The 23,631-nt window shown below is 32.7% G+C and overlaps 5 protein-coding genes across 7 annotated transcripts; all 5 read left to right on the top strand.

Moving 5' to 3' along the window:
- The first annotated feature begins 1,016 nt into the window (after positions 1-1,016).
- Positions 1,017-3,175, top strand: LOC126673987 (F-box/FBD/LRR-repeat protein At1g13570-like). The gene is made up of 4 exons (XM_050368326.2): positions 1,017-1,161; positions 1,574-2,389; positions 2,463-2,603; positions 2,700-3,175. Exons 1-4 carry the CDS (start codon positions 1,153-1,155, stop codon positions 3,042-3,044), a joined length of 1,311 nt encoding a protein of 436 aa, XP_050224283.1. The 5' UTR covers positions 1,017-1,152; the 3' UTR covers positions 3,045-3,175.
- An 83-nt stretch (positions 3,176-3,258) lies between these two features.
- LOC126673988 (F-box/FBD/LRR-repeat protein At1g13570-like) lies at positions 3,259-5,968 on the top strand. Of its 2 annotated transcripts, XM_050368327.2 has the most exons (4): positions 3,259-3,624; positions 4,396-5,205; positions 5,284-5,442; positions 5,546-5,968. In XM_050368327.2, the coding sequence occupies exons 1-4, from the start codon at positions 3,616-3,618 to the stop codon at positions 5,876-5,878; spliced, it is 1,311 nt and encodes a 436-aa protein (XP_050224284.1). In that variant the 5' UTR covers positions 3,259-3,615; the 3' UTR covers positions 5,879-5,968. The 2 variants fall into 2 exon arrangements, with proteins under 2 accessions (XP_050224284.1, XP_050224285.1); XM_050368328.2 differs by lacking the exon at positions 5,284-5,442.
- Positions 5,969-9,197: 3,229 nt separating this feature from the next.
- LOC126672844 (F-box/FBD/LRR-repeat protein At1g13570-like) lies at positions 9,198-11,124 on the top strand. Its single transcript, XM_050366796.2, has 4 exons — positions 9,198-9,452; positions 9,570-10,385; positions 10,465-10,605; positions 10,708-11,124. Exons 1-4 carry the CDS (start codon positions 9,441-9,443, stop codon positions 11,032-11,034), a joined length of 1,296 nt encoding a protein of 431 aa, XP_050222753.1. The 5' UTR covers positions 9,198-9,440; the 3' UTR covers positions 11,035-11,124.
- Positions 11,123-16,617, top strand: LOC126673981 (F-box/FBD/LRR-repeat protein At1g13570-like). 2 transcript variants are annotated; one of them, XM_050368318.2, is made up of 4 exons: positions 11,123-11,447; positions 14,450-15,292; positions 15,402-15,560; positions 15,646-16,617. In XM_050368318.2, exons 1-4 carry the CDS (start codon positions 11,217-11,219, stop codon positions 15,955-15,957), a joined length of 1,545 nt encoding a protein of 514 aa, XP_050224275.1. In that variant the 5' UTR covers positions 11,123-11,216; the 3' UTR covers positions 15,958-16,617. The 2 variants fall into 2 exon arrangements, with proteins under 2 accessions (XP_050224275.1, XP_050224276.1); XM_050368319.2 differs by lacking the exon at positions 11,123-11,447 and adding an exon at positions 12,980-14,029.
- Positions 16,618-19,203: 2,586 nt separating this feature from the next.
- LOC126673986 (F-box/FBD/LRR-repeat protein At1g13570-like) lies at positions 19,204-21,525 on the top strand. The gene is made up of 4 exons (XM_050368325.1): positions 19,204-19,539; positions 19,637-20,446; positions 20,561-20,710; positions 20,795-21,525. The coding sequence occupies exons 1-4, from the start codon at positions 19,537-19,539 to the stop codon at positions 21,152-21,154; spliced, it is 1,323 nt and encodes a 440-aa protein (XP_050224282.1). The 5' UTR covers positions 19,204-19,536; the 3' UTR covers positions 21,155-21,525.
- The last annotated feature ends 2,106 nt before the right edge of the window (positions 21,526-23,631 follow it).

Below are 23,631 nucleotides of genomic sequence, written 5' to 3'. Positions count from 1 at the left end.
GTACATTCTTAATATGATATTTTAATTTAAAAAAATTGACTATTTTTAATATTTAAATTTTTTAATTCATATCAATGTAATATAAATAAGGACATATTTTAAAGAAAAAAAATTGTAAAATGATTTTAGAAAAAAAAATTATATGTTTTCAAATGAATAAAAATAATTTACTATTATACAACGAAGAGAATTATTGTTTTACTCAATTATATAGAAATAATTAAATAACTACTGTTTTTCTTTTTAACTGGCACTACTAAAAACAATGTAATCACCAACAGATAAATACGTTGATAATTTATAAAAACTTCTTCGGTAACTTGTGTACCGATAAATTTTTGAAAAACTAAACGTGGTCAATATTCCTGTCAGTAAATAGATTACTAAATAGAAAAACAATTCGGCAAATAGTGACGGATTGCACCGACAACAATTAAAGACAGATTACGAACTTGATCCGTTGGTAATGAGACTGCATCACCTATGAATTATTTTTTTAGTAATTAAATTTTTACTTAAAAAAATAAAATATTTCAAAAAATAACATGGTACTTCTTGTTTTCAATACTAAAACGTAAATCATCATATTTATGTTATAATTTTCAATAGTAATACATTTTAAATATAATAGACTTGATAATATTTTTCTAAAAATAAATTGATTTAGTAATTAATGAATATAAATCAACTGTTTTGAATAAATGACGATAGCTTTAAATAATTTACATACATAAAAATTATATAATCGAAGTATAATGGAATTAGTTTAGTATTAAAAAACAATAATATAATTGACTTATATGCACATATTTAGAAGAATTAAAATTATGAATAAAAAATTAATATACAATATGAAGAAATAGTTGTATTCGAAGGGGCCGGTAATCAAAAACAGCAAATCAGCAGACACCAATATCATGAGGATATATTAGTCATATATTAGTCTATTTGTTAAAATTTGGAGTGCTATTATAAATGGGTGGAGTGCGAAAATCTCCACCCTATTTTTGTAATTATTTAATATTTTAATAATAGAGGTGTAAATTTTCGTTGAAAAAACTCAAAATACAGCCGAAACGCAAACACATGGAAACCAAAGGTAAGTGGGAACTCTGAGTCTGGTGAATTCAGTCTAAGCTTCTTCTTACAACTATGGCTAAGGTAAATTTCCAAATCTTTGCTCATTTTGTTTTGTTTTTTTCTTTCAAAATTAAATAAAAAGTTCTTACATTTTTTTGTTAATTGTTTCTGGGTATGCAAATCAAATTATGCTCTCAAAATATAACAACTTTATGAGAAAATGCAATCTAAAATTCTGACCTAAAATTTAGAAACAAATATTTATAGCTAAATAATTTGAGGTTTTCCATTCCCTTTTCTCTCTGTTCCTGTTGCATGTGAAACCCTAAACATAAATACACATTCAACTTTACAATAAATTATTTCCTGTTTTGTTTGCAATAGTCATGAAATCATTGTTTCTGGATATGCAAATCAAAGGATTTCCACCTTTGGTTGATACATTTGGAAGAGAGTAGTTAATTCAATTAATATTTTTACCTTCAATTTGCAGAGCAATACCCGTCCCACGAAAATGTCCGTTCGTCATTCAACTTTAGATAGGATCAGTGACTTACCAGAAAATGTCCTTGAGAATATACTCTTGTGCTTGCCAATTCGAGATGCAGTACGAACTAGTAGCTTGTCAAAAAAATGGAGGAACAAATGGGAAGATGCTCCTCAGCTTATATTCGACACTACTTTTGCACCGACAACACAGCGAACACAAATCAATAAACTTTTGATGACCATTTATGAAGTGTTATTACTTCACTCTGGTCCAATACATAAGTTCACTCTCTCCTTTCCTGGATTGAGAAGCTGTCTTGAGATTGACCGGTTGGTTCTTTTCCTGTCTAGAAAAGGTGTTCGAGAATTCAAACTTTGCATCTCAATCGGATCCCTGCACAAATTGCCTTCGTACCTTTTTTCATGTTTGCAATTAAAACATCTGAGTCTGCGTTCGTGCATATTTACTCCTCCACCTACATTCAAAGGATTTAGCACACTCATTACTCTAAAGCTTCAGGAAGTTCAGTTTCCTCAGAACTTTAAGGATTTTATCTCTAACTGTTGCTTACTCGAAGAGTTGATGTTGGATTCATGCACAGATCTCTCTCGTCTTGAGATCAATTGCCCTAAACTCAAACTCCTTTATTATATTGGTTCTTACCAAACTTTGTGCTTTAAAAATATGCCTCATCTTGCAGCAGTGTCAATTTATGAAATTGAAGCTAAATCCGAGGGAATGAAAATACCTGATTTGGTTCAGGTACTACATAGTTTACCTGCATTGAAGTACCTGAGTGTGGATTATTATTTTCTGAAGGTAATTCATTGTTTCATTCATTATGTTCTTTCCTTTATTATACAACATTGTAAAATTTGGTTCTTGATGCTAGACCTTGGTCGGGCTTCCAACCCCTTTGAAGCACTTGAAAAGTATTATAATTTATTTCGTATCCTTTACTAAATTGGAGGAAGTCACATCTGTTTTTCACTTGCTTAGAAGCTCCCCTAACTTGCAAGACCTTCAAATTGAGGTATTTACAGAAATTGATGCTTTTTTTAATATTATCTTTTGTCTTTGGTGTGTGTCTTATATTTCAAACAGTTGTGATGGTTTTACTCCTCTTCAGATGTATCCAGAAGCAGGAGCCTATGCCATTAAACCTGTTGAACTCTTAGAAGCTGAACAACTCTTAAAAGTTGAAGGGCAGTCAAAGTACTCGTTAAACCAACTTCGGAAAGTAAAGTTGCAAAAGTTCAACGGTAGTAGACCGGAAGTAGAGTTTGTCAAGTTTCTGTTAGCCAAATCACCTGTGCTTGAGACAATATCTCTGCAGCCTCATGAAGGGACGTCCAATGACAAACAACTTGCAATATTAATGGAGATAATTCGATTTCGGCGTGCATCAACTAATGCAGAAATCATTTGTGAGAAATTTGTTGAAGAGTACGATGATGATATAGTTAGTATGTGAATGTATATGTGAATAGAATCAAACCAAAACAGAGTGTCGTGGTTTCCATCATATGCTCATTTTGTTAAAGAAATGAGTTTGTAACATACTAACATTAAACATCAGTTTAAAAAACAACGGTTGAAGCCAAAGTTTGTGGTTTTTACATCATTTAAGACTTCGTTATTAAAATTGACACCAAACCGATACAAAAAGTTGACACCAAACCGAACCGACTAAATATTTCAATGAAATTTATTTTCGGTTTTTGGTCAATTTTATAACGGTTTGGTTTCGAATATTATATAGTATGACACCGTCGGTTTTGGACTTTTGAAAACCGAACCGAACCGGCCGATGCTCTCCCCACGTATCTCCCCTCTTTTGGGCATTCCGCACAACCAACCGAGGCCAATTCGGTTTCCAATGTTGGAAAACACAGGTCCACGGCCCATTAGAAGGCACAATGAAAACCTCTATGCATTGCTGACCGACTTCAGTCTGTCAGTGGATACTTAACCAGAAACTTCTGCTTACTGAATTCAGACCGTCACTCTAAGTTTCTGCTTATTTTATCAGCCGAGCTACAGCTATGGCTAAGGTATGAATGATGTTAATCTTATATGTCTATGTTTCAAAATGATTTTGTTTGGTTTGATTTCAGGTTTTTCTTTCATCTTTGTTTGTTGTTGTTGCATGTTCATAAAGTTGTTTGCTTTTTCTTATTTTTGTGCCATTTTTGTTGAATATGATGTTAATCTTTGATGGTTTTTCTTTCATCTTTGGTTTGATCTGATTTAAGGGTTTTCCTTCTATTTCAGTCTCTGTTGTTGTTGCATGTGCATAAAGTTTATTGCTTTTTTGTTTTTGTGTCAATTTTCTTGAATGTGTAGCTATGTTTCTGTTTAACAATTACAGATTAAAAAGTGCCTGCTGTATACTTTTTCTTGTTTTGTTCATCGTTTCTGGGTGCAACATGAAGTTATAAATTCTCAAAATTAAGAACTTTATGTGAAAGAGAATTTTTGAAATTACTGACCTAAAATTTAGAACTAAATAGTTTAGCTAAAATTTAATTGGGGTCTTTCTTTCATTTGTTTTCATGCTGTATGTAAAATAAACATTAAGTTTTTTTTTTGTGCCATTTTTCTTCAGTGTGATTGTAAGTTTATAGTCTTATTCCTTCCTAAGTAACTAAAAAGTGCTTATAAGATACTTATTATCTTATTTTGTTTACAATAGCAGTATTCATGAAATCATTATTTCTGGATATGCAAAAAGAATTATATGTTTGTGTTATCCATCATCTTATAATATTTACTCGCATCATCAATAAGTAACCTGTACTGATATTTTTACCTTCAATTTGTAGCGCAATACCCGTCCCAGGAAAATGTCCGTTCATCATTCAGACTTAGATAGAATCAGCGACTTGCCAGAAAATGTCCTTGAGAAAGTAGTGATGTGTTTGCCAATTCGAGATGCAGTAAGAACTAGTATATTGTCAAAAAACTGGAGGAACAAATGGGCAGATGCTCCTCAACTTATATTTGACACTACCTTTACACCGATGAGGCAGGTTTCACAAACTAATAAACATCTCGTTACCGTATATGAAGTCTTATTACTTCACTCTGGACCAATTCATAAATTCACTCTCTCCTTTCCTGGATTGAAAAGTTGTCCTGAAATTGACCGGTTGATTCATTTCCTGTCTAGAAAAGGTGTTCAAGATTTGAAGCTTTGCATCTCAACTGGAAACTCCCACAAATTGCCTTCATACCTCTTTTCATGTTTGGATCTAAAATATCTGTGTCTGAGTTTGTGTATACTCACACCTCCAACTAAATTCCAAGGATTTCGTACACTCATTCGTTTAAAACTTCTGAATGTCCAACTTCCTTCAAACTTTAAAAACTTTATCTGCAATTGTTGGTCACTCGAAGAGCTGATGTTGGATGACTGCTCAGATATCTCTTGCCTTGAGATCAGCTGTCCTAAACTAAAACTTCTTTATTTTAATGGCTCTTACCAAACTTTGCGCATAAGAAATATGCCTCATCTTGCAACAGTGTCAATTTATGTGATTGATGTTAAATCCGAGGGATTGAAAGTTCAGGGACTGCTGCTACATAATTTACCTGCATTGAAGTACCTGAGTGTAGATGATTATTTTCTGAAGGTAATTCACTGTTTCATTTGTTATGTTCTTTCCTTTCTTATAAAGCATCTTAAATCCTTATTTGGTTCTTGTTGCAAGAGTTTGGTCGTTCATAACGCATTGAAGAGGCTTCCAACTCCTTTGGAACACTTGAAAACTATTAGAACTTTTTATGTATCCTTTAGTAAATTGGAGGAAGTCACATCTGTTTTTCACTTGCTTAGAAGCTCTCCTAACTTGCAAAACCTTCAAATAGAGGTATTTACGGAGATCGAAGCCTTTTGATATGCCTTTTTGTCTTCAGTAAGCTTGTATGTCTTATTTATCAAACAACTTTTATTGGTTTTATTCTTCTCTTCAGTTTTATTCAGAAGCTGTTGAACCTTTTGAACTCTTGGATGCTGAAGAGCTCTTAAAAGCTGAAGGGCAGTCCGATTACTCCTTAAACCATCTTCAAGGAGTGAAGTTGCAAAATTTTAACGGTAGCAGGCCGGAAATAGAGTTTGTCAAGTTTCTGTTAGCCAAATCACCTGTTCTCGGGAAAATATCTTTGCAGCCACATTCAGGGATATCCAATGACAAAAAACTTGCAATATTGGAGGAGATGATTCAATTTCGCCGTACATCACCCAATGCACAAATCATTTGTGAGAAATTTGTTGCCGAGTTTGCTGATGTAGTAGTTAACATGTGAATGCATATGTGGTTAGAATTATCACCAAAACTGAGTATGTTTAACAGTTTTTTGGAGCAAAGTTTTAATAGCCTATGACGGCATTACTCACTTGGCATTCATGCTTATAATCTCAAGCTATATTTCAGAAATGTTCGGCTTTTTGTAGTATTTTTAGTTGCAGGAGGAGAGTCAAGAGGATCAATGATTGAGAAAGGAAGTACTTTTGATATCCTTCTATGTTTTTCTTTAGTTCGAACTTCCAATGTGTTCCACTGTCTTGTGTATTGTGTTTCACCTTTTCAACTTCTCAACTCACAGCAATCTGTCAGATACTCTTTACTGCTTTATATCTATTGAAGTTTGTTAAAGCATCAACACAAAGAAGAGAAACAAGTAATTAAAGCAGCAAATTAAGGAAGGGGAAACTGGAAACTATGGTTCATTGTATTTTAGTGTGTGTTTTCATGTATTTGTTAGATCCTCTATTTGATAGAACCCAGTTTCATGGGTGACATTGAGACGCCTGACCTTGTCCTCTTGTATTTTCACAGTTGCATGGGCATTTCAAGAATTTGTTAAGTTGATGTTTGTTTTGATACATATATGTTGAGTATCCCAGCTTACTCTGTTAAAGATAACAGAGTTGAGTTTGTAGCATACTAACATTCAGCATGACTTTTGATTAAAAGAAAAAGGGTTTAGGCCAAATTAGTGGATTTTATGTCATTTTAGGACTTTGTAGTAAAAGAGGCATTTGTCCTTCGCATGTAACGTGGCAAGAGTTTTTTTATATATATACTTTAGTGTCTTTTTAGTATTTGCATATTTCTGATTGTTCATTTAAAACTTATATTTCGTTCAAATGGATTATATATAGGTTTGGCTGTGTTGAATTTGGGGCTGATATTATAAAATTCATTACTCCTTGCTTAAAAAGAATACCAAATTACTAATACATTAAATTATGGGTTAATTTTATAAAAATCGCGACCTTTACACAAAGTTTCATTTTTAGTGTATTTTTGCAGACGTGGCAACCGGAATCCGGCTAATTTGAAAAAAAAAAAAAGGTAAAAATACACCGGAAAATAATTGGTGATAGATTTGAAAAAAAATGAAAGGTCATGGTTTTATATAACAACTTTTAAAAGTCGTGATTAAAATGAAATTTCGTGTAATGTTCATGATTTTTTATAGAATTAACCCTTCAATTATTACTATTTTCAGTAACGGGTCCTTCTCTAGTCCCTTAAAAGGATCCAATTTATCAAAAAAAATAGAAATTTAAGGACTATAGAAAATAAAAGTAAAAATGAGAGACCAGATAATTAAAAGTCATATAATTTAGGAATCCCAAAACAGATTTAGCCCATAATAAATGGTCTTCTCAATCAAACACACTTTATAATATAAACTTAAAGTTGCTTCTAATAACGTACTAGACTGCAACTTAATTTTTTTCTTGATTTGATGATGTAGCCTAAATACCCCTTTTTTCTTGGTTTAATACATAGTTTGACCCCTGAACTTGTACCCTTTTACCCATCTAACCTCCAAACTTAACGTCTCACCTATTGAACCCCTGAACTTGTTAAATAACCCGATTTGACCCCCGAACTTGATAAATACGTAAACATTGAACCCCTCCGTACACAATTTTTTCTAGAACGTTTCAAGTGACAGGTGGACACGAAGGGTTCAATATTTGCATATTTATCAAGTTCAGGGGTCAAATCGGATTATTTAACAAGTTCATAGGTTCGATAGGTGAGACGTTAAGTTTAGGGGTTAGATGGGTAAAAGGGTACAAGTTCAGAGGTCAAACTATATATTAAGCCTTTTTTCTTTGCTTTATAGCTTATGTTTCATGGTGGGACTATGATCTAACTATCTATTTACATTTACTAAAAATATTTCAACAATCTATTTACATTTAAAATGACATGCAACAGAAAAGAAAAAAGTCTTACGAATAAAAAAAGTAAGAAGATGATGAGGTGGAGCAATAGATATCTATTTTTTTGTTGTCTTATTAGCTTTATTTCAATCAAGTTAAGATGTTTAACTATTTTTTAAACTTAAATTTTTATATTTTTTTAATTACGAATAATCTTTTTTTATTTTCATAATTATATTCAATTTAAATTTTTTTTTTCTTATATTATGTCCAAAACTTTAATCGCAAAAGTCTGGTATTTTTTAGGGTTTGGCTAATTTAAAATATTGTTCACTTCATAAAAAAATTATTATGAAAATTTGATTGCAATTGACAAAAGGAGTAAATATTTGAATTTAAAAAATATAAATTAAAATTTTGGCTATAATTATTCAAAAAATTATTGAAATTGAACATAATTATAAAAATTATAAAAATTAATACTAATTAATAAAAAATGCAAAAATCTAAATTTAAAAAAAGTAGTTTGATCTTTTATTAATGGGGGTGTCTAAAACCGTTTTTAGAGAGTTTAGGTTCATTTTTAGTGTAAAAACCATAATAATCACACACAGCCTATAACCTTTGGCATACCTTACAGTAAAGAGTTTTAAAGACCGCTCTAAATTATGTGCCGGCGCTCACCATGGTCTTTATGTCCTAAAAATACACCGTTTTTTTGTTAGATGTAATTCCAAAAAAAAACAATTGATGGCGCCACCTCATCTGTTACCAAAAGTTCACAAAACATCCAAAATACCTCTAAAATTATCAAAATTTAATTAAAAAAAATAAAAATTTGACCCAACCCAACAACCCCTAACTCTCACCCACCGTTTTTCGGCCACCGCTTCTACTGACCGCCAATTTTTTTTAGGCAGTCTTCTCCTAACATTTTTCCATGGAAAGAACATATCTATTCTGGAGAAGACTGCAGGAAAAAGAACACGGCGGCCGGAAATCGGTGAGTGGTGTTAGGCGTTGAGTGGTTGGGTTTAGGTGGGTTTGTTTGGATTTGGTTTTTAACTTTTTTAAATTAAATTTTAATAGTTTTAAGGGTATTTTGCATGTTTTATTTGTTTTGAACTTTTGGTGACGTGACAGATGACGTGACGTCATTTTTTTTTGAATGGCAACTGACCAGAAAACGACGCGAGAGACATTTTGGGGCATAAAGGTCATGGTAAGCGCCACCGCATAACTGAACCAAACAAGATTTGGTTTGATTTTTTTAGTTTGGTTTGATTTTTATTCAACCTTACTCTATTCTCATAATACAACCCACCAAATTGGAGTGTGAATTTATATTTAACTGAATATTTTTATAAATTCATATTTTATTTTATTATCTTTAACAATTAAACATAATCCTTACCTTTTTTTTACCGTCCATTCATTTTCTTTTTTTTACTTTACTTTCTTCTCTTCCCAACAAAGCTTTAGATGGCGGATACGTTTAGCTGTTGATTTTGGGACGTTTGATCAAATTTTTCGGCTATTCGTAGAAGAAATTGTTCAAAGAAATGACCGCTTGAGGACTTACCCAGAGTCGATGGTTTTGATAGTTTCAGTGGGAACTCTCAGTTTGCATGTCACTCTAACTTTTATCTGCTCACTTGCAACTATGGCTCATTGTGTCTGAGTATGCAACTCAAAGTCATGTTCTCAAAATTTCATGAGAATAAAACAATTTTGAAATTACTTACCTAAAATTTAAATAGTTTAACTTCAATTTATCTGAGGTTTATTAATATTTGTACCTTCAATTTGCAGAGCAATACCCGTCCCAAGACAATGTCTGTTAATCATTCAAATTTAGATAGAATCAGTGACTTACCAGAAGATGTCATTGAGAATATACTCATGTTGTTGCCAATTCGAGATGCAGTAAGAACTAGTATCTTGTCAAGAAAATGGAGGAACAAATGGGCAGATGTTCCTCAACTTCTATTCGACACTACTTTTACTCCGATAAGTCAAGAATCGCAAACTAATAAACATCTCGTTACCATATATGAAGTATTATTGCTTCACTCTGGACCAATTCATACATTCGATCTCTCCTTTCCTGGATTGAAAAGTTGTCCTGAGATTGACCGATTCATTCTTTTCCTGTCTAGAAAAGGTGTTCAAGATTTCAAACTTCGCATCTCATCTGGATCCCCTCACAAATTGCCCTCATACCTCTTTTCATGTCTGTATCTAAAATGTCTTGTTCTGGGTTTGTGTGTACTCACACCTCCACCTTCATTCAAAGGCTTTAGCACACTCATTAGTCTAAAGCTTCAGGATGTCCAACTTCCTTCAAACTATAAAGATTTTATCTGCAATTGTTGGTTACTTGAAGAGCTGATGTTGGAGTCGTGCTCAGCTATCTCTTGCCTTAATATCAGTTGTCCTAAACTCAAACTTCTTTATTTTAATGGTTATTACCGAACTTTGCGCTTTAGAAATATGCCCCATCTTGCAACAGTGTCAATTTATTGGATTTCAGCTAAATCTGAGGTATTGAAATTACCTGATTTTGTTCGGGTACTACATAGTTTACCTGCATTGAAGTACCTGAGTGTAGATGATTATTTTCTGGAGGTAATCCACTGTTTCATTTGTTGTGCCCTTTCCTTTATTATACAACATTTTAAAATCCTTATTTGGCTCTTGGTGCAAGGCGTTGACGAGGCTTCCAACTCCTTTGATGCACTTGAAAACTATTAGAACTTTTTATGTATGCTTTAGTAGTTTGGAGGAAGTCATATCTGTTTTTCACTTGCTTAGAAGCTCTCCTAACTTGCAAAACCTTCAAATTGAGGTATTTTCAGAGATTGAAGATTTTTTATATGCCTTTTTGTCTTGGGTAAAGCTTGTATATCTTACATATCAAACAACTTTGTTGGTTTTGTTCTTTTCTCAGATGTGCTCAGAAGCTGTTAAACCTTCTGAACAAGAAGCTGAAGAATTCTTAAAAGCTGAAGGGCAGTCAGAGTACTCCTTAAACCAACTTCGGAAAGCAAAGTTGCAAAAGTTTAACGGTAGTAGACCTGAAGTAGAGTTTGTCAAGTTTTTGTTAGCCAAATCACCTGTGCTTGAGACAATATCTCTGCAGCCTCATGAAGGGATGTCCAATGACGAACAACTTGCAATATTGAAGGAGATTATTCAATTTCGCCGTACATCACCTAATGCACAAATCATTTGTGAGAAATTTGTTGCGGATGCTGTTGTAGTAGTTAGCATGTGAATGCATATGTGGTTAGAATTATCACCAAAACTGAGTATGTTTATCTGTTTTTTGGAGCTAAATTTTAATAGCCTATGACGGCATTACTCACTTGACATTCATGCTTATAATCTCAAGCTATATTCAGAAATGTTCGGCTTCTTGTAGTATTTTTAGTTGCAGGAGAAGAGTCAAGAGGATCAATGATTGAGAAAGGAAGGACATTTGATATCCTTCTATGTTTTTCTTTTGTTCGAACTTCCAACGTGTTCCACTGTCTTGTGTATTGTGTTTCACCTTTTCAACTTCTCAACTCGCATCAATCCGTCAAATACTCTTACTGTTTTATATCTATATATACAAGTTTGTTAAAGCATCCACACAAAGAAGAGAAACAAGTAAAGCAGCAAAGGAAGGGGAAACTGGAAATTATGGTAAGCGGTTCATTGTATTTTAGTATGCGTTTTCATGTGCAACATTGAGACGCTTGACCTTGTCTGGGCATTTCAAAAATTTGTTAAGTTGATGTTTGTTTTGATAGATATATGTTAATTATCCCAGCTTACTCTGTTAAAGAGTTGAGTTTGTAGCATACTAACATTCAGCATGACTTTTGATTAAAAGAAAAAGGGTTTACGTCAAGTTAGTGGTTTTTAGGTCATTTTGAGACTTTTTAGTTAAAGAGGTATTGGTCCTTCACATGTAACATGGCAAGAGTTAAGAAGTTCTTTTGTGTTTTTTTAAGTATTTGCACATTTCTGATTGTTCATTTAAAACTTATATTTCTCTCAATGGATTATATAGGCTTGGCTGTGCTAAATTTGGGGCTAATATTATAAAATCCATTACATCTATGCTTAAAAAAGTATATCAAATTACTAATATATAAAAGGCATAATGTCTTAAAAAACCCCGACCTTTTAGCCCCTTTTCAATCATACCCTGACGTTGAAAATTTGTCAATTTTACCCTATTTTGCATTTTTGTGTTTCAATTGTACCCTGAAAAATTAAATTAACGTCTTTTGCGTTTGGAAATTTGTTTAAAACATTCTCCATGTCTCGCATATATTGATTGTATAAAATATAACATTTATGATAAAATTTAAATAAAATTAAGACATGCACCTTCTAGATGGTGTCTCGTCTTCTTTTTAGTAATTATAAAATAATAAGTTTGCATATTTTTTTTTCTTCTTTTTCCGAGGTTAGAATTACATATTTATTATTTAGACTAACTCTTTACATTACCTGGTAGAATTCTACTACTTACAGTGACTATTACAAACTATAATTAACTCGTCGTTTTGCAATTGCATTGCTTTTTACCAGTGCACATCATTTTGCAATGCTTGCATGCGACATCCAGTCAAAGCCATATCCGTTCTTTGTAGTCTTCCGTCATCAATCTCCAAGTGTATAGCCTCCATCTTTAATAATCCTATAAATCTTCCCTTTTACGTACAAGATAATTTCTCCGTTTTCTCTTACAATTGCAAATAGACACATTAAAGCAACAGATATTGTCATAAAAATTCAAATAATTTTTTAGAAAAAAAAACTATTGTTGGATACAAGAAGAAAATAAGTCTAATTGCTGTGAACTTATAAGAAGAAGTGACCCGAGTTTTTCATAGTGGCAGTTACAATTATGGTTGGAGAAATTATATTCATAGTTTCATACTTAGAGTTGCTTGTAATAACCATCTCTCCTATTCAAGAGAATTATCCTTGAATTGACGATGTATTTCATTCCTTTTTTGCTTTATTGGCCATGTTTGATCCATGGAATAGGTACGGAATAGAAGCTATTCCGTATTGAATAGTTATTCCTATGGAATAGCAATTCCTTTGAGTTACTATTCCATGAACCAAAGTAAGGAATAACTATTCAATACGGAATAGCTTCTATTCCGTACCTATTCCATGAACCAAATATGGCCATTGTTCTGTTTCATGGTGGGTTTATGATCTACCAATCTATTTAAAATTAGTACAAATATTTTAACAATCTATTTACATTTAGTATAAATATTTTTATTAAGCTTGCTTGGTAGGTTGTCAAAATGACATGCAATAGAAAAGAAAAAACCGATGAATAAAAAGTAAGAAGATGATGAGGTGGAGCAACTTTTTGCATTTACTATCAATTATGAATAAATTTTTATAATTATGTCTAATTTGAAATTTTTTTGTAATTGTTTTTAAAATTTAAAATTTTATTTTCTAAATTCAATTTTTTGTGTTATTTATCACTTACGCACTACTAGAATTACCGGGGTTACCGACGGATATTACCGACGGACGAATTTTAAATATTATTAACACCTAAAAAGAGTCATTATAAACATTTGGTCGTAATTGATCATAAAAGATGCAAATGTTTAATTTACAATTTAACTTTTTGGATATAGCTGTAAAAAAAACCTTTGAAATTGTACCAAATTGTAACAATTAAAAGATTTAGTCATAATTTATAAAAAAGACTTAAATGGCAATTTGCCCTCTCAACTTGTAAACAGTGGTCAATTAACACAACTATTAGTCATGAACTTGTTTATTATAGGGCAACAGTTTACCTCCTCAACTTGTAAGCAAATTGTTCCCTAAATTGGCAATTTTCCCCTTCAACTTATAAGCTAATTTGCCCAAATGAGATTAATTTCTATAATTACCAAGTTCGTGACTAATTTACCCACAAAATTAATTAACACATCCATTACTTATAAATAGAGTGGGAAAATTGCCACTTAAATAAATAAAAAAAAGTAAAATTTAGATCTACAAACTAGTTTGACCTTTTGTTAGTGGCGGTGCTTAAAGAGTTCAGGTGCAATTTTGAGTAAAAAAAAACATTAATGTCATATCTGCACTTCATGTTAAACATTAAGGTCGTATTTGAACCTTCTCCCTTCACCTTCTCAACTTCTCAACACACTATCCATTGAACACTTCCGACTGCTCTATAATCAGAGGTTTGGTAAAGCAGCAAAGCAAGGGAAAAAATTTATACTATGGTAACCAATTCTATCTGTTTTCTTATTATCATTATAATTAGAGCTTCATTTTTTTTATATTTAATTATGGTTAGCGGTTCAGTTTCTGCTCTCATTTGATAGAACCATTAATTTGTGAGTGTTGCTGTTATCTAACATTTGACTTGAATTTTCACTCCTTAATCACAATCCACAATTTGTTTTAAAACCTAATATTATTTTAATTTACATCTGGTTGCAAGGGCAGAACCAGCTTTAGTGAAATGGGGGATGTAATCATAATTTTTTTAGGGGGCTAAGTGTTTAAAAATAACTATATTTTCTAAAAAAATAAAAAAGTTGAAGAGTTTTTTATTGAAAAAGAAATTGCGGGGTCGGATGCCCCCTCTGGCTGTATGCCTTGGTTCAGGTCGTAAAATGTTGATTGATTTTGATTTTCAGGATAACCAGCCGGTCAAAAAGATTGATAACAGCTCAAGATCGGATAGAATCAGTAACTTGCCGAATCATATCATAGATAACATTCTAAGTTGTCTGTCGATTCATGAAGCAGTTGGGACTAGTATTTTGTCAAAGAAATGGAGGTTCAGGTGGAGATATCTTCCCAATTTGGTATTTGACGATACTTTTTATGAGACGTCAATGCGATCTTCTACTACAAAACCTAGCATTACTAAATTCTTTCTTGATATCTATAGCATTCTATTGCTTCATCAAGGACCCATTATGAATTTTACTTTTTATGTTCCATCGTTGGACAGTTTTTCTGAGATTGACCGGTTAATGCTTTATTTGAGCGAAAAAGATGTTCAAGAATTTTTCTTAAACATTGAAGGAAGTTCCCATATCGACCGGTTGCCATCATTTCTGTTCTCATGCGTGACAATGAGGCGCTTGACCTTAACCTGCTGTTCTTTCACAGTTCCATTGGCATTTCAAGGATTTGTTACGTTGATTTCTCTTAAGTTTCAGTCTGTTCGTTTTAAAACCAATTTATTTGAAACTTTTATCTCCAAATGCCCATTACTTGAAACACTTTCTATAAAATCTTGTAGTGGTATTGATGACCTTGATATTGACATTCCTTATCTCAAGTACTTTCACTTCCATGGTCCTTTTAAGGCTATTTGTTTTAGGAAAACTTGTCTGCATCTTTCAAAAGTTATAATCAGTAATAGTACATCTGCTGATAACTTTTCTGGACCCAAGACCTCTGAACCGACCAAGCTTTTCGAATCTCTGCCTGCCATCGACCACTTGCGTCTCGGATATCAGTTTGTGGATGTAAGCCAGTTTTCTTTTCTACTTTGTAGAGAAAATTTGCCAACTTTATACTGTTGATTTAGCTGGAAAATTCTAACTTTTTGCTTTCTATTCTTGCAATTTCTTCAAGTACCTGATTGATCGAACAGTGCCGATAAAACTTTCAGCTACTCTTGATTGTCTTAGAGTTCTCAACCTGTCTGAAATGTGTTTTCGGTATCCCGAACATGTCTCTGTTGTTCTTCGCTTGATTGTGAGCTCTCTTAACTTACAGTTTCTTGCGATTGAGGTAATTTTCTATTTTGTTCACTTGCTTTGTACTTCAAGTTTAATATTTTGCATCAAAACTGAAGTTTGATGTGTTTTTTTCTTAGTCTTTTGCATATACGGATGAAATCCCGCTTCTTGCTCCGGAACTTTTAAAAGTAGAAGGCCTCTTAGATAATGCACTTAAAAAGCTTCGAGTGGTGAAGATGACGCTCCCAAACGCAGAAATAGAACCTGAACTAGAATTTATTAAGTTTCTATTGGCTGAATCAGTAGCACTTGAAAAGATGATTATACAGCCTTCCGAAGAAACAGAACCTAAACAAGCACTAAATATTTTGAAAGAGATAACTCGATTTCAACGTTCATCTAAGAAAGCAGAAATTCTATTCCTAGATCCTCAATATGATGATGAATGATTGTAGTGTAAGTTAGGATGTTTTTTCCTGAAAATCAAATCATTTTCTTGTCTTACCAAAAACATGTTTGTCTTTAACTTCTTATGGTAATTTTGTTTGTGGGGTTTGGTGGTTTTATTTAAGCAGTTCTAAAACAAGAACGTTGGAGTACTGAAATAGAACTCATTTTGCACAAGCCGATCATAGCAAATACATTATATACTGTCGAACTATTCCATTATAATTAATTTGTTTACTGCCAAATTTACATAAGTTAAAACAAATGTAACTAAAATGGTGTATTTTCCTAGATTATGTTTTATGTCTAAACAATTGAATGTTTCATAAAAACATCCTTTGTTCTGTTTTCCAGAAGGGTATTGGTTGGTTTTTTGAATCAATTAGCACATGTGTGTGTTGCAAATTCTGCTGTTTTTGTTTCCATGTCAATTGTGATGATTTACATAGAGTCTGGTGTTAGATTCTTAAGGTTTATTCAAATGTTATTTGTATTCTGTAATGTTTCATCAGCTAATTCTTTCCTTTATTATGCATCATTTTATAATCCTTATTTGGTTCTCGTTGATCGTTCATGATGCATCGAAGAGGCTTCAATTCTTTTGAAGCACTCGTGCGTGGCAGTGATAATAAATGAACATGAAGTTTTTCTTCTTCTTTTCATGCTATTTTTCTGATGTGTGCTTATGTTACTGTGTAAGACTTTTAACGTCATAATCCTTAAAATTAACTGATAAGTCGTATTTTATTTATAGTAGCAGTATTCATGAAATCATTGTTTCCAGGTCTGCAAATCAAACTATATTTGTGTGTTAAGTCCTTCATTTGATAAATTGTTACTTGCATCATTAATAAGCAACTTGTCAAATATGCTTACAAATAGGAATACCGAATAAAAGGATTTCCATCTTTGAGTGATTCATTTGGAAGAAAGTAGTTAATTTGATTAACATTTCTACCTTCATTTGTAGAGCAATACCCGTCCCTAGAAAATGTCTACTCATTCGAATTTAGATAGAATCAGTGACCTAGCAGAAAATGTCGGTGAGGATATACTGATGTGTTTGCCAATTCGAGATGCAGTAAGAACTAGTATCTTTATCAAGGGAATTGAAAATACTAGTTGAATGAAACAATTTATAAAATTCAATTACTTCATAAATGTCCTTTTATTTTCTGATTGTAAGTAAGATTAACTAGTGGCATTTCTTGAAGATTTCGGTTGCATGATTTGTTGTAGAGAGGCTTCCATACTTATTGATAGAATACTGACTTCATGTGGCAGCTCAAGTTTCATTCGCTTTCTGCTTGATTAGTAGCTCTCTGTACCTACGGGAACTTGTAATACATGTGAGTTTGAACTAAGATTTCGTTCTGATTTTCATACGACTATAGTAAAAAAAATAAGTTGTTTGTTTTAGGCGTTTCAAGAGGTGATTGCTGATACGAGTGCTGCTATCTTGTTTTTAGAAGTTGAAAAGCGATCAGATTTCTAATTGAATCAACTTAAAGAAGTAGAATTAAGATTTATAATGGGCACGCACACTACAAGTTATATATAAATAGACGTTATAATTCACTTCGTTAGAATATAATGCCAATGTTTCATAGATGATAATATGTGCGGGGGGTGTTCAGGAAAAACAAGTTGCTTCAGCTTGATATCGTCAAGAATTCCTGACTATTGAAATTACTAAAATTAAAATAAAAAAGAAATAGAAAAAATATTTTATTTGTATGCCTTATCATGTATCAATAGTATTTCAAAAGCTAAACCCGTCTAGTGACTCTTGTATTATACCATTTTTATTTAGGATGTTTGTATTATTTTTTTATTCTTCTAGTCCCTTTACTTATCTAATTTTTGGTTTTTTAACTTTTTATTAGTTTTTTTTTCCAGTCCCTTTCACTTACAATTCTTTTTCTTCCGGTCCTCAAAGCACCCGAAAAATCGGAATTTGCCAAGTACATGGACTCGAACGTAAACTTTAGAATAGGGACCTTTTGAAAAAACCGATAAAATAGAAGGGTCTCCGAATGGATTTTACCTATTTCGAATATGTATAACATGTCTTTTGCAAAATAATTTATTTGTATAATTTATGAATTTAAATAATATATAAAAGTACATAAAAATTTAAAATAATAAAATACTATAAATTATTTACATATAAAAAAATCAATATATGTTTGAAAAATTTGATCTGACTCATTATATTTTTTTAAAGATTGTGTATGATATGTTTGATAAGTGTATCTCAAACGTACTGCCACATTAAAGGTCTATTTGATTCAAATGAATTTCACATTTTTTATGAAATTCAATTGAATTTCTACAAAAAATGTGTTTGGTTCAAATGAATTTTCATAATTTAAATTTATATTTATACTCGAAATATAATATTCAATTTATTTCACTTAATTTAGTATTATTTTTATATAAAATTCAAAAAATCAAATATATAAATTCATTCTTCAAATAATTTTTATATAGAATTCATTAAGAAATAAAAATATTATAATGAATACTACACTATAATTAATCTAACAGCCCTAATATTCATACAATACAATACAAGCATTGGTGCATTTCGGGCTGATGCGTTAACACATGTTAAGGTGTTTTTTTTCCCACCGGGAAATATAAATTTTAGGTACTTGTATAATAAATAAATTTAAAGATTATTTTTGTAAGCTAAATAATGTTTTCAAGACAACTATGTTATTATTAATTTAATATTAAACATATTCATATAGTTCTGTCTTGTTAAATCTTTTTTCATGAAAAATGTTCATACAATTAATACTTAGTACAGAATATAGATCAATCTAAATGCGAGGTCGGGGGTTCGAACCCCGACTTTCGCTCAGGCCGTGATTTGCCTGTTTTAACTTTAAAAAGTGCATACTAATTCCCGCTAACCCCCGCTAACAACTAACCCTAAAATAGGTCTATTTCTGATAAAAAAAAATTAGAAATTATTATATAAATAAAAATATTAGTAAAAAAAGTAAGTATAATTAAGATGGAACAAAGGATTAAAAAACCTCCTAATTTGGCACGAAATATCAAATAGATTTAAAATTACAAAACCATATCAATTCAGCTCATTTAGTGTATCAAACCGGATCAAATACATTTTTTCCCACTCCCATCTCTCGTAGTGAGCACATTCTCTCTAATTAAATGGAAAAAGGTTCAAAATAATTCCTATTATTTATTCCATTCTTCAAATTAATACTTAAGGAAATTTCAGTTTCAATTACAATCCTAATATTTTAAAACTTCAAAAATTACATTAATTTTAAAATAAAAACTGAAGGATTATTTTACACCTTTTTCATCTTTTAAATCAATTTTTTCTAAACCTATTCATCTTCTACATCTATCACCGCCGGCCACCTCACTTCGCCGGCCACCTCACCTCATCTTTAGCATCAAAGAACACCGCTTCCCCACCATGGGACGATCGGCAACACCCATCTCTTATCCTCTCTCTCGTCGCTGGTCACGAACGGCAGAAGTTCTCTAGCCGCATCAACCACACACAGTTGCAACGAGCAGCAACATAACTTGAGACTATGGTAAGCGATTCATTCGTGGGTTTGTGCATTTTACTGATTTCTAGGTCAATAAATTACTGTTTTGCTATATTAGGGTATTTATAATCTTGATTTTCAGGCTAAAAAGCTTGGAAAAAGCTCAGGATCTGATAGAATCAGTAACTTGCCGAGTGAAATCATAGATAATATTCTAATCTGTCTGCCCATTCACGAAGCAGTTAGGACCAGTATCTTGTCCAAAAAATGGAGGTTCCAGTGGTCATCTCTTCCCCACTTGGTATTTGATGATACTTTTTATCAGAGATCGATAGGACCCTCTGTTTCAAAACCTAACATTACTAAACTATTTCTTAATATCTTTACAGTTCTGTTGTTTCACCAGGGCCCCATTTTGAATTTTACTTTTAATCTTCCTTCCTTAAGAAGTTGTCCTCAGATTGACCAGGTTATTCTTTATCTGAGCCGAAACGAAGTTCATGAAATTTTCTTCGAGATTGATCCTAGGCATTACTATAAAATACCATTATTTCTGTTCTCATGTGTGACATTGAGGCGCTTGACTTTGTCCTCGTGTTCCGTCACCCTTCCATTGACATTTCAAGGGTTTGCTAACTTGATTTCTCTTAGGTTTGAGTTTGTTGATTTTAAAACCAATGTATTTGAAACTTTCATCTCCAAATGCCCCTCACTTGAAACGCTTTTTATAATACAAAGTGTCATCGATAACCTCCATATAGACATTCCGTACCTTAAGGTCTTTGAGTTCTCTGGTGATTTCAAGTCTATTTATTTCGGAAAATCTTGTCACCATCTTTCAACAGTTATATTTAATGAAGGTTTCTACGCTGATGGGGCCTTTAAACCGAAAGAGCTTTTCAAAAGTCTGCCTTTTGTCGAGCACTTGCGTCTCGGATATGAATTTGTGTATGTAAGTGAGTTAATTTTGTTTACTTTGTATGGAGATTTGCTAATTTTGTTTTGTTGATTTACTTGGCACATTTTAGTGTTCTTACTTTGTATATATTCCTTCATTTTCTTCAAGTACCTGATTGAAGAAATAATGCCAAGAGAACTTTCTCTCGGCTGTCTAAGAGTTCTCGAGCTGGATATTGCTTTTTGGTATAGGAACGATATCTACACTGCTCTTTGCTTGATTGTGAGCGCTCCTAGCTTAGAGAAGCTTCATATTTGGGTAATTTTCTAATTGTCCTCTTGCTGTATTCCTCATGTTTCATATATCTAATCAAAACTAATGTTTCACGTGTTTTTTTCTTAGTCTTTTGCAACTGATGGTGAAACTGATCGTCATGCTGCTGAATTTCTAGAAGAAGAAAAGCTATTAGATCATGATCTGAAAAAACTTAGAGTAGTGAAGATGGAGACTGGATACACAAAAGCAATAAAACCTGAACTTGATTTTATTAAGTTTATACTGGCTGGATCAGTGGAACTAGAAAAGATGTTTGTTAAGCCTTACAAAGAAACAGTTGCTGCAGAAAGACATAGGATGCTGAAAAAGATAACTCGATTTCGACGTGCATCAAAGAAAGCAGAAATTGTGTACTTGGATTCTGGCGATTCTGGTGAAGTTAGCAGTGACAGCAGTGAAGGTTATGATGTTGATTATGCCTGCTAATCAAATCATTTTTCTTGTCTTAGAAAAACATGGATACTCTTATCATTTGGTCCATTTATGCAAAATTAGAAACATGAACATATGTCGCGTTGTCTTTCAAGTCATATGCTGACAGTCTGATTACAAATATTTAATAGCACCACGCCTGAAGTAGAGTTCATCAAAAGTTTCTGCCGGCTGAATCACATGTACGTGTCTAGAAGGATGTTTTAGAAAACTTTGTTAGCATCTTTCAACATTTATATTTGATGGAGATTTTTCCGCTCGCGGCCGGGCCTTTGAACCTACCAAGAATTTTAAATGTGTACCAGTCGCCGAGCTCTTGCGTCTCGGATATGAATTTAAGGAAGTAAGCTAGCTAATTGTTTCTATTTATCTTGTATGATTTTTTTTTTTAATTTTGTAGTTTCGATTTAGTTGCAAAATTTAACGGTCTTACTTTGTATATTTTGTTTTTCCTTCAAGTGTCTGCTTCATGTAGTATTGGTGAGGAAGTTTTCTCTGGGTGTCTTAGAGTTCTTGAAGTGTTTTTCTTAGTCTATTGGAAATTGTGGTGATATTGATTATCATACAGCAAACTTTTTAGAAGAAGAAGACCTTCCAGATAGTGAACTGAAAAAACTTTGAGTTGTGAAGATGAAGATCGAATACGGAAAAGCAATAAAACCTGAATTTGATTTAATTGAGTTTATATTAAAAGATGTTTATAAACCCTGCCCAAGGAACGCACGATAAGGAAAGAGTTAGGATGCTGAAAAAGATAACTGGATTTCGACGTGCATCAAACAAAGCAGAAATTGTATATGTAGATTCTGAGGATGATGATGAAGTTAGTGGTGATGGTACTGAAGGATAGGATGTTGATTATGCCATTGTTTTTTTGCGTAAATTGGTCTTTATGCAAAGCTAGAAACATGAACATGTGCTGTTTTTCTAGTCATTCGGTAACAAAAAGAGAAGGCGGTGCCATGCCATGAACCAAATGTTGTCCCTGTTGCAGTGAACTAAGTATTCATCTGTTTATTCTGCTACCGCTAGCTAAGCTACTCGATCCTTAACTGATTGATGCATAATATATTCTTGTTGTAGCCAATTTGAGACAGAAATTGTGAAAGGCAAATTTTGTTCGTCAAATGTACTCGAAATAACACTTTTTTAGAAATATTTTCTTTCAAGAAAATCAACTTTGATTTTTATTTTACATTATTTGAGACCAGGTTTTATTTTGTTTATTTTTGAATATATACCCAAACCAAAACCCATCCGTTTATTTTCGAGAAAGGCATTTTCACGGCCTTGAGCAACAATATTGTGTGTTGCATTGAAGATATGGCAGGTACCATATTTGTGCTGGAATTACACCTCCAAAGCCTCAATTATTGAAGATACTGAAGCTTGAAAGAAATCGAAACTGTAAAATGAGGTATTTACAGAGTTAACAAAAATACATTATATATTGTCTAACTATTTCATTATAACTTGTTCATCGTCAGTTTTACATAAGTTGAAAAAATTATGTCTAAACAATTGAATGTTTTATAAAAACATCTATTATTTTATTTTCCAGATGTTTATTGGTTGGTTATTTGAATCAATTAGCATGTGTTGCAAATTCTGCTGTTTTTGTTTCCATGTCAATAGTGATGATTTACATAGAGTCTGGTGTTAGATTCTTAATGTTTATTCAAATGTTATTTGTATATTGTAATGTTTGTTCATGGGGGAACTGTTGTTTATGATTATTATTGGTGAAGTTAAAATCTTTGTTTTCTTAAGATTTAAATTCGTTGTTTCATCAGCTATATTCTTTCCTTTATCATACATCATTTTATAATCCTTATTTATTTCTCGTCGATCGTTCATGATGCATCGAAGAAGCTTCAACTCTTTTGAAGAACTTGTGGTTTATATAGTTTTACCTGGCACGTGTATTCCGCAGTGGATTCCTACTCTTTTTGGTCCCCACAAAATCGGTTAGTAGACGTGGTTTGCTCACGTTGGGTCTCGTTTCTCGAGTAGGATATGCAGTACATGGAAACGCCTATGTGTCAGATTCTGTTCAGAGTTTGTTATGGAAAGTGTTAACTCGGCAAAACACCGTGCACCGAGCCACCTGATACCTGTGTTAGAGGTATGGCCACTCCGGGATGGTCAACCTGTAGTTCGGTCTCTCCGTGGTCTTTTCCTCTGGTAGATCGGTCGGAAATGGTCACTAGGTACCAGGTCCTTATGTTCGTTTGACCGGGTGAGGTTTCATGTTGGTGAGGCTGTTTCACCGCCTTGTTGCTGGTCTCGTTATCACTAGTCCCCCCCCCAGTGTGTCGAACATTTATGTTCGTGTTTGGAGACCTTATCGGCCGAGTTGAATTTTTTGCGTGGGATAAAGTTGAGTTCCGTCATTCCGATGTCGGGTTTCTGAACAGGTTGTCAGAGGATACGTCGCTTCACTTGTCCTTTTTCTGGCATAATTTGTTGGG

Source organism: Mercurialis annua, linkage group LG3 (genome assembly GCF_937616625.2).
Source record: "Mercurialis annua linkage group LG3, ddMerAnnu1.2, whole genome shotgun sequence".
In the NCBI taxonomy this organism is placed as follows: domain Eukaryota; kingdom Viridiplantae; phylum Streptophyta; class Magnoliopsida; order Malpighiales; family Euphorbiaceae; genus Mercurialis; species Mercurialis annua.
This window is presented reverse-complemented; position numbering and strand designations above follow the sequence as displayed.

Coding starts and splice junctions, on each gene's coding strand:
- LOC126673987 (XM_050368326.2), top strand. Junction 2,390..2,462: donor TGGATTATTATTTTCTGAAG/GTAATTCATTGT, acceptor TCTTGATGCTAG/ACCTTGGTCGGGCTTCCAAC. Junction 2,604..2,699: donor TGCAAGACCTTCAAATTGAG/GTATTTACAGAA, acceptor ACTCCTCTTCAG/ATGTATCCAGAAGCAGGAGC.
- LOC126673988 (XM_050368327.2), top strand. Junction 5,206..5,283: donor TAGATGATTATTTTCTGAAG/GTAATTCACTGT, acceptor TCTTGTTGCAAG/AGTTTGGTCGTTCATAACGC. Junction 5,443..5,545: donor TGCAAAACCTTCAAATAGAG/GTATTTACGGAG, acceptor TCTTCTCTTCAG/TTTTATTCAGAAGCTGTTGA.
- LOC126672844 (XM_050366796.2), top strand. Junction 10,386..10,464: donor TAGATGATTATTTTCTGGAG/GTAATCCACTGT, acceptor TCTTGGTGCAAG/GCGTTGACGAGGCTTCCAAC. Junction 10,606..10,707: donor TGCAAAACCTTCAAATTGAG/GTATTTTCAGAG, acceptor TTCTTTTCTCAG/ATGTGCTCAGAAGCTGTTAA.
- LOC126673981 (XM_050368318.2), top strand. CDS start 11,217: ATGATTGAGAAAGGAAGGACATTTGATATCCTTCTATGTTTTTCTTTT. Junction 15,293..15,401: donor TCGGATATCAGTTTGTGGAT/GTAAGCCAGTTT, acceptor AATTTCTTCAAG/TACCTGATTGATCGAACAGT. Junction 15,561..15,645: donor TACAGTTTCTTGCGATTGAG/GTAATTTTCTAT, acceptor TTTTTTTCTTAG/TCTTTTGCATATACGGATGA.
- LOC126673986 (XM_050368325.1), top strand. Junction 20,447..20,560: donor TCGGATATGAATTTGTGTAT/GTAAGTGAGTTA, acceptor ATTTTCTTCAAG/TACCTGATTGAAGAAATAAT. Junction 20,711..20,794: donor TAGAGAAGCTTCATATTTGG/GTAATTTTCTAA, acceptor TTTTTTTCTTAG/TCTTTTGCAACTGATGGTGA.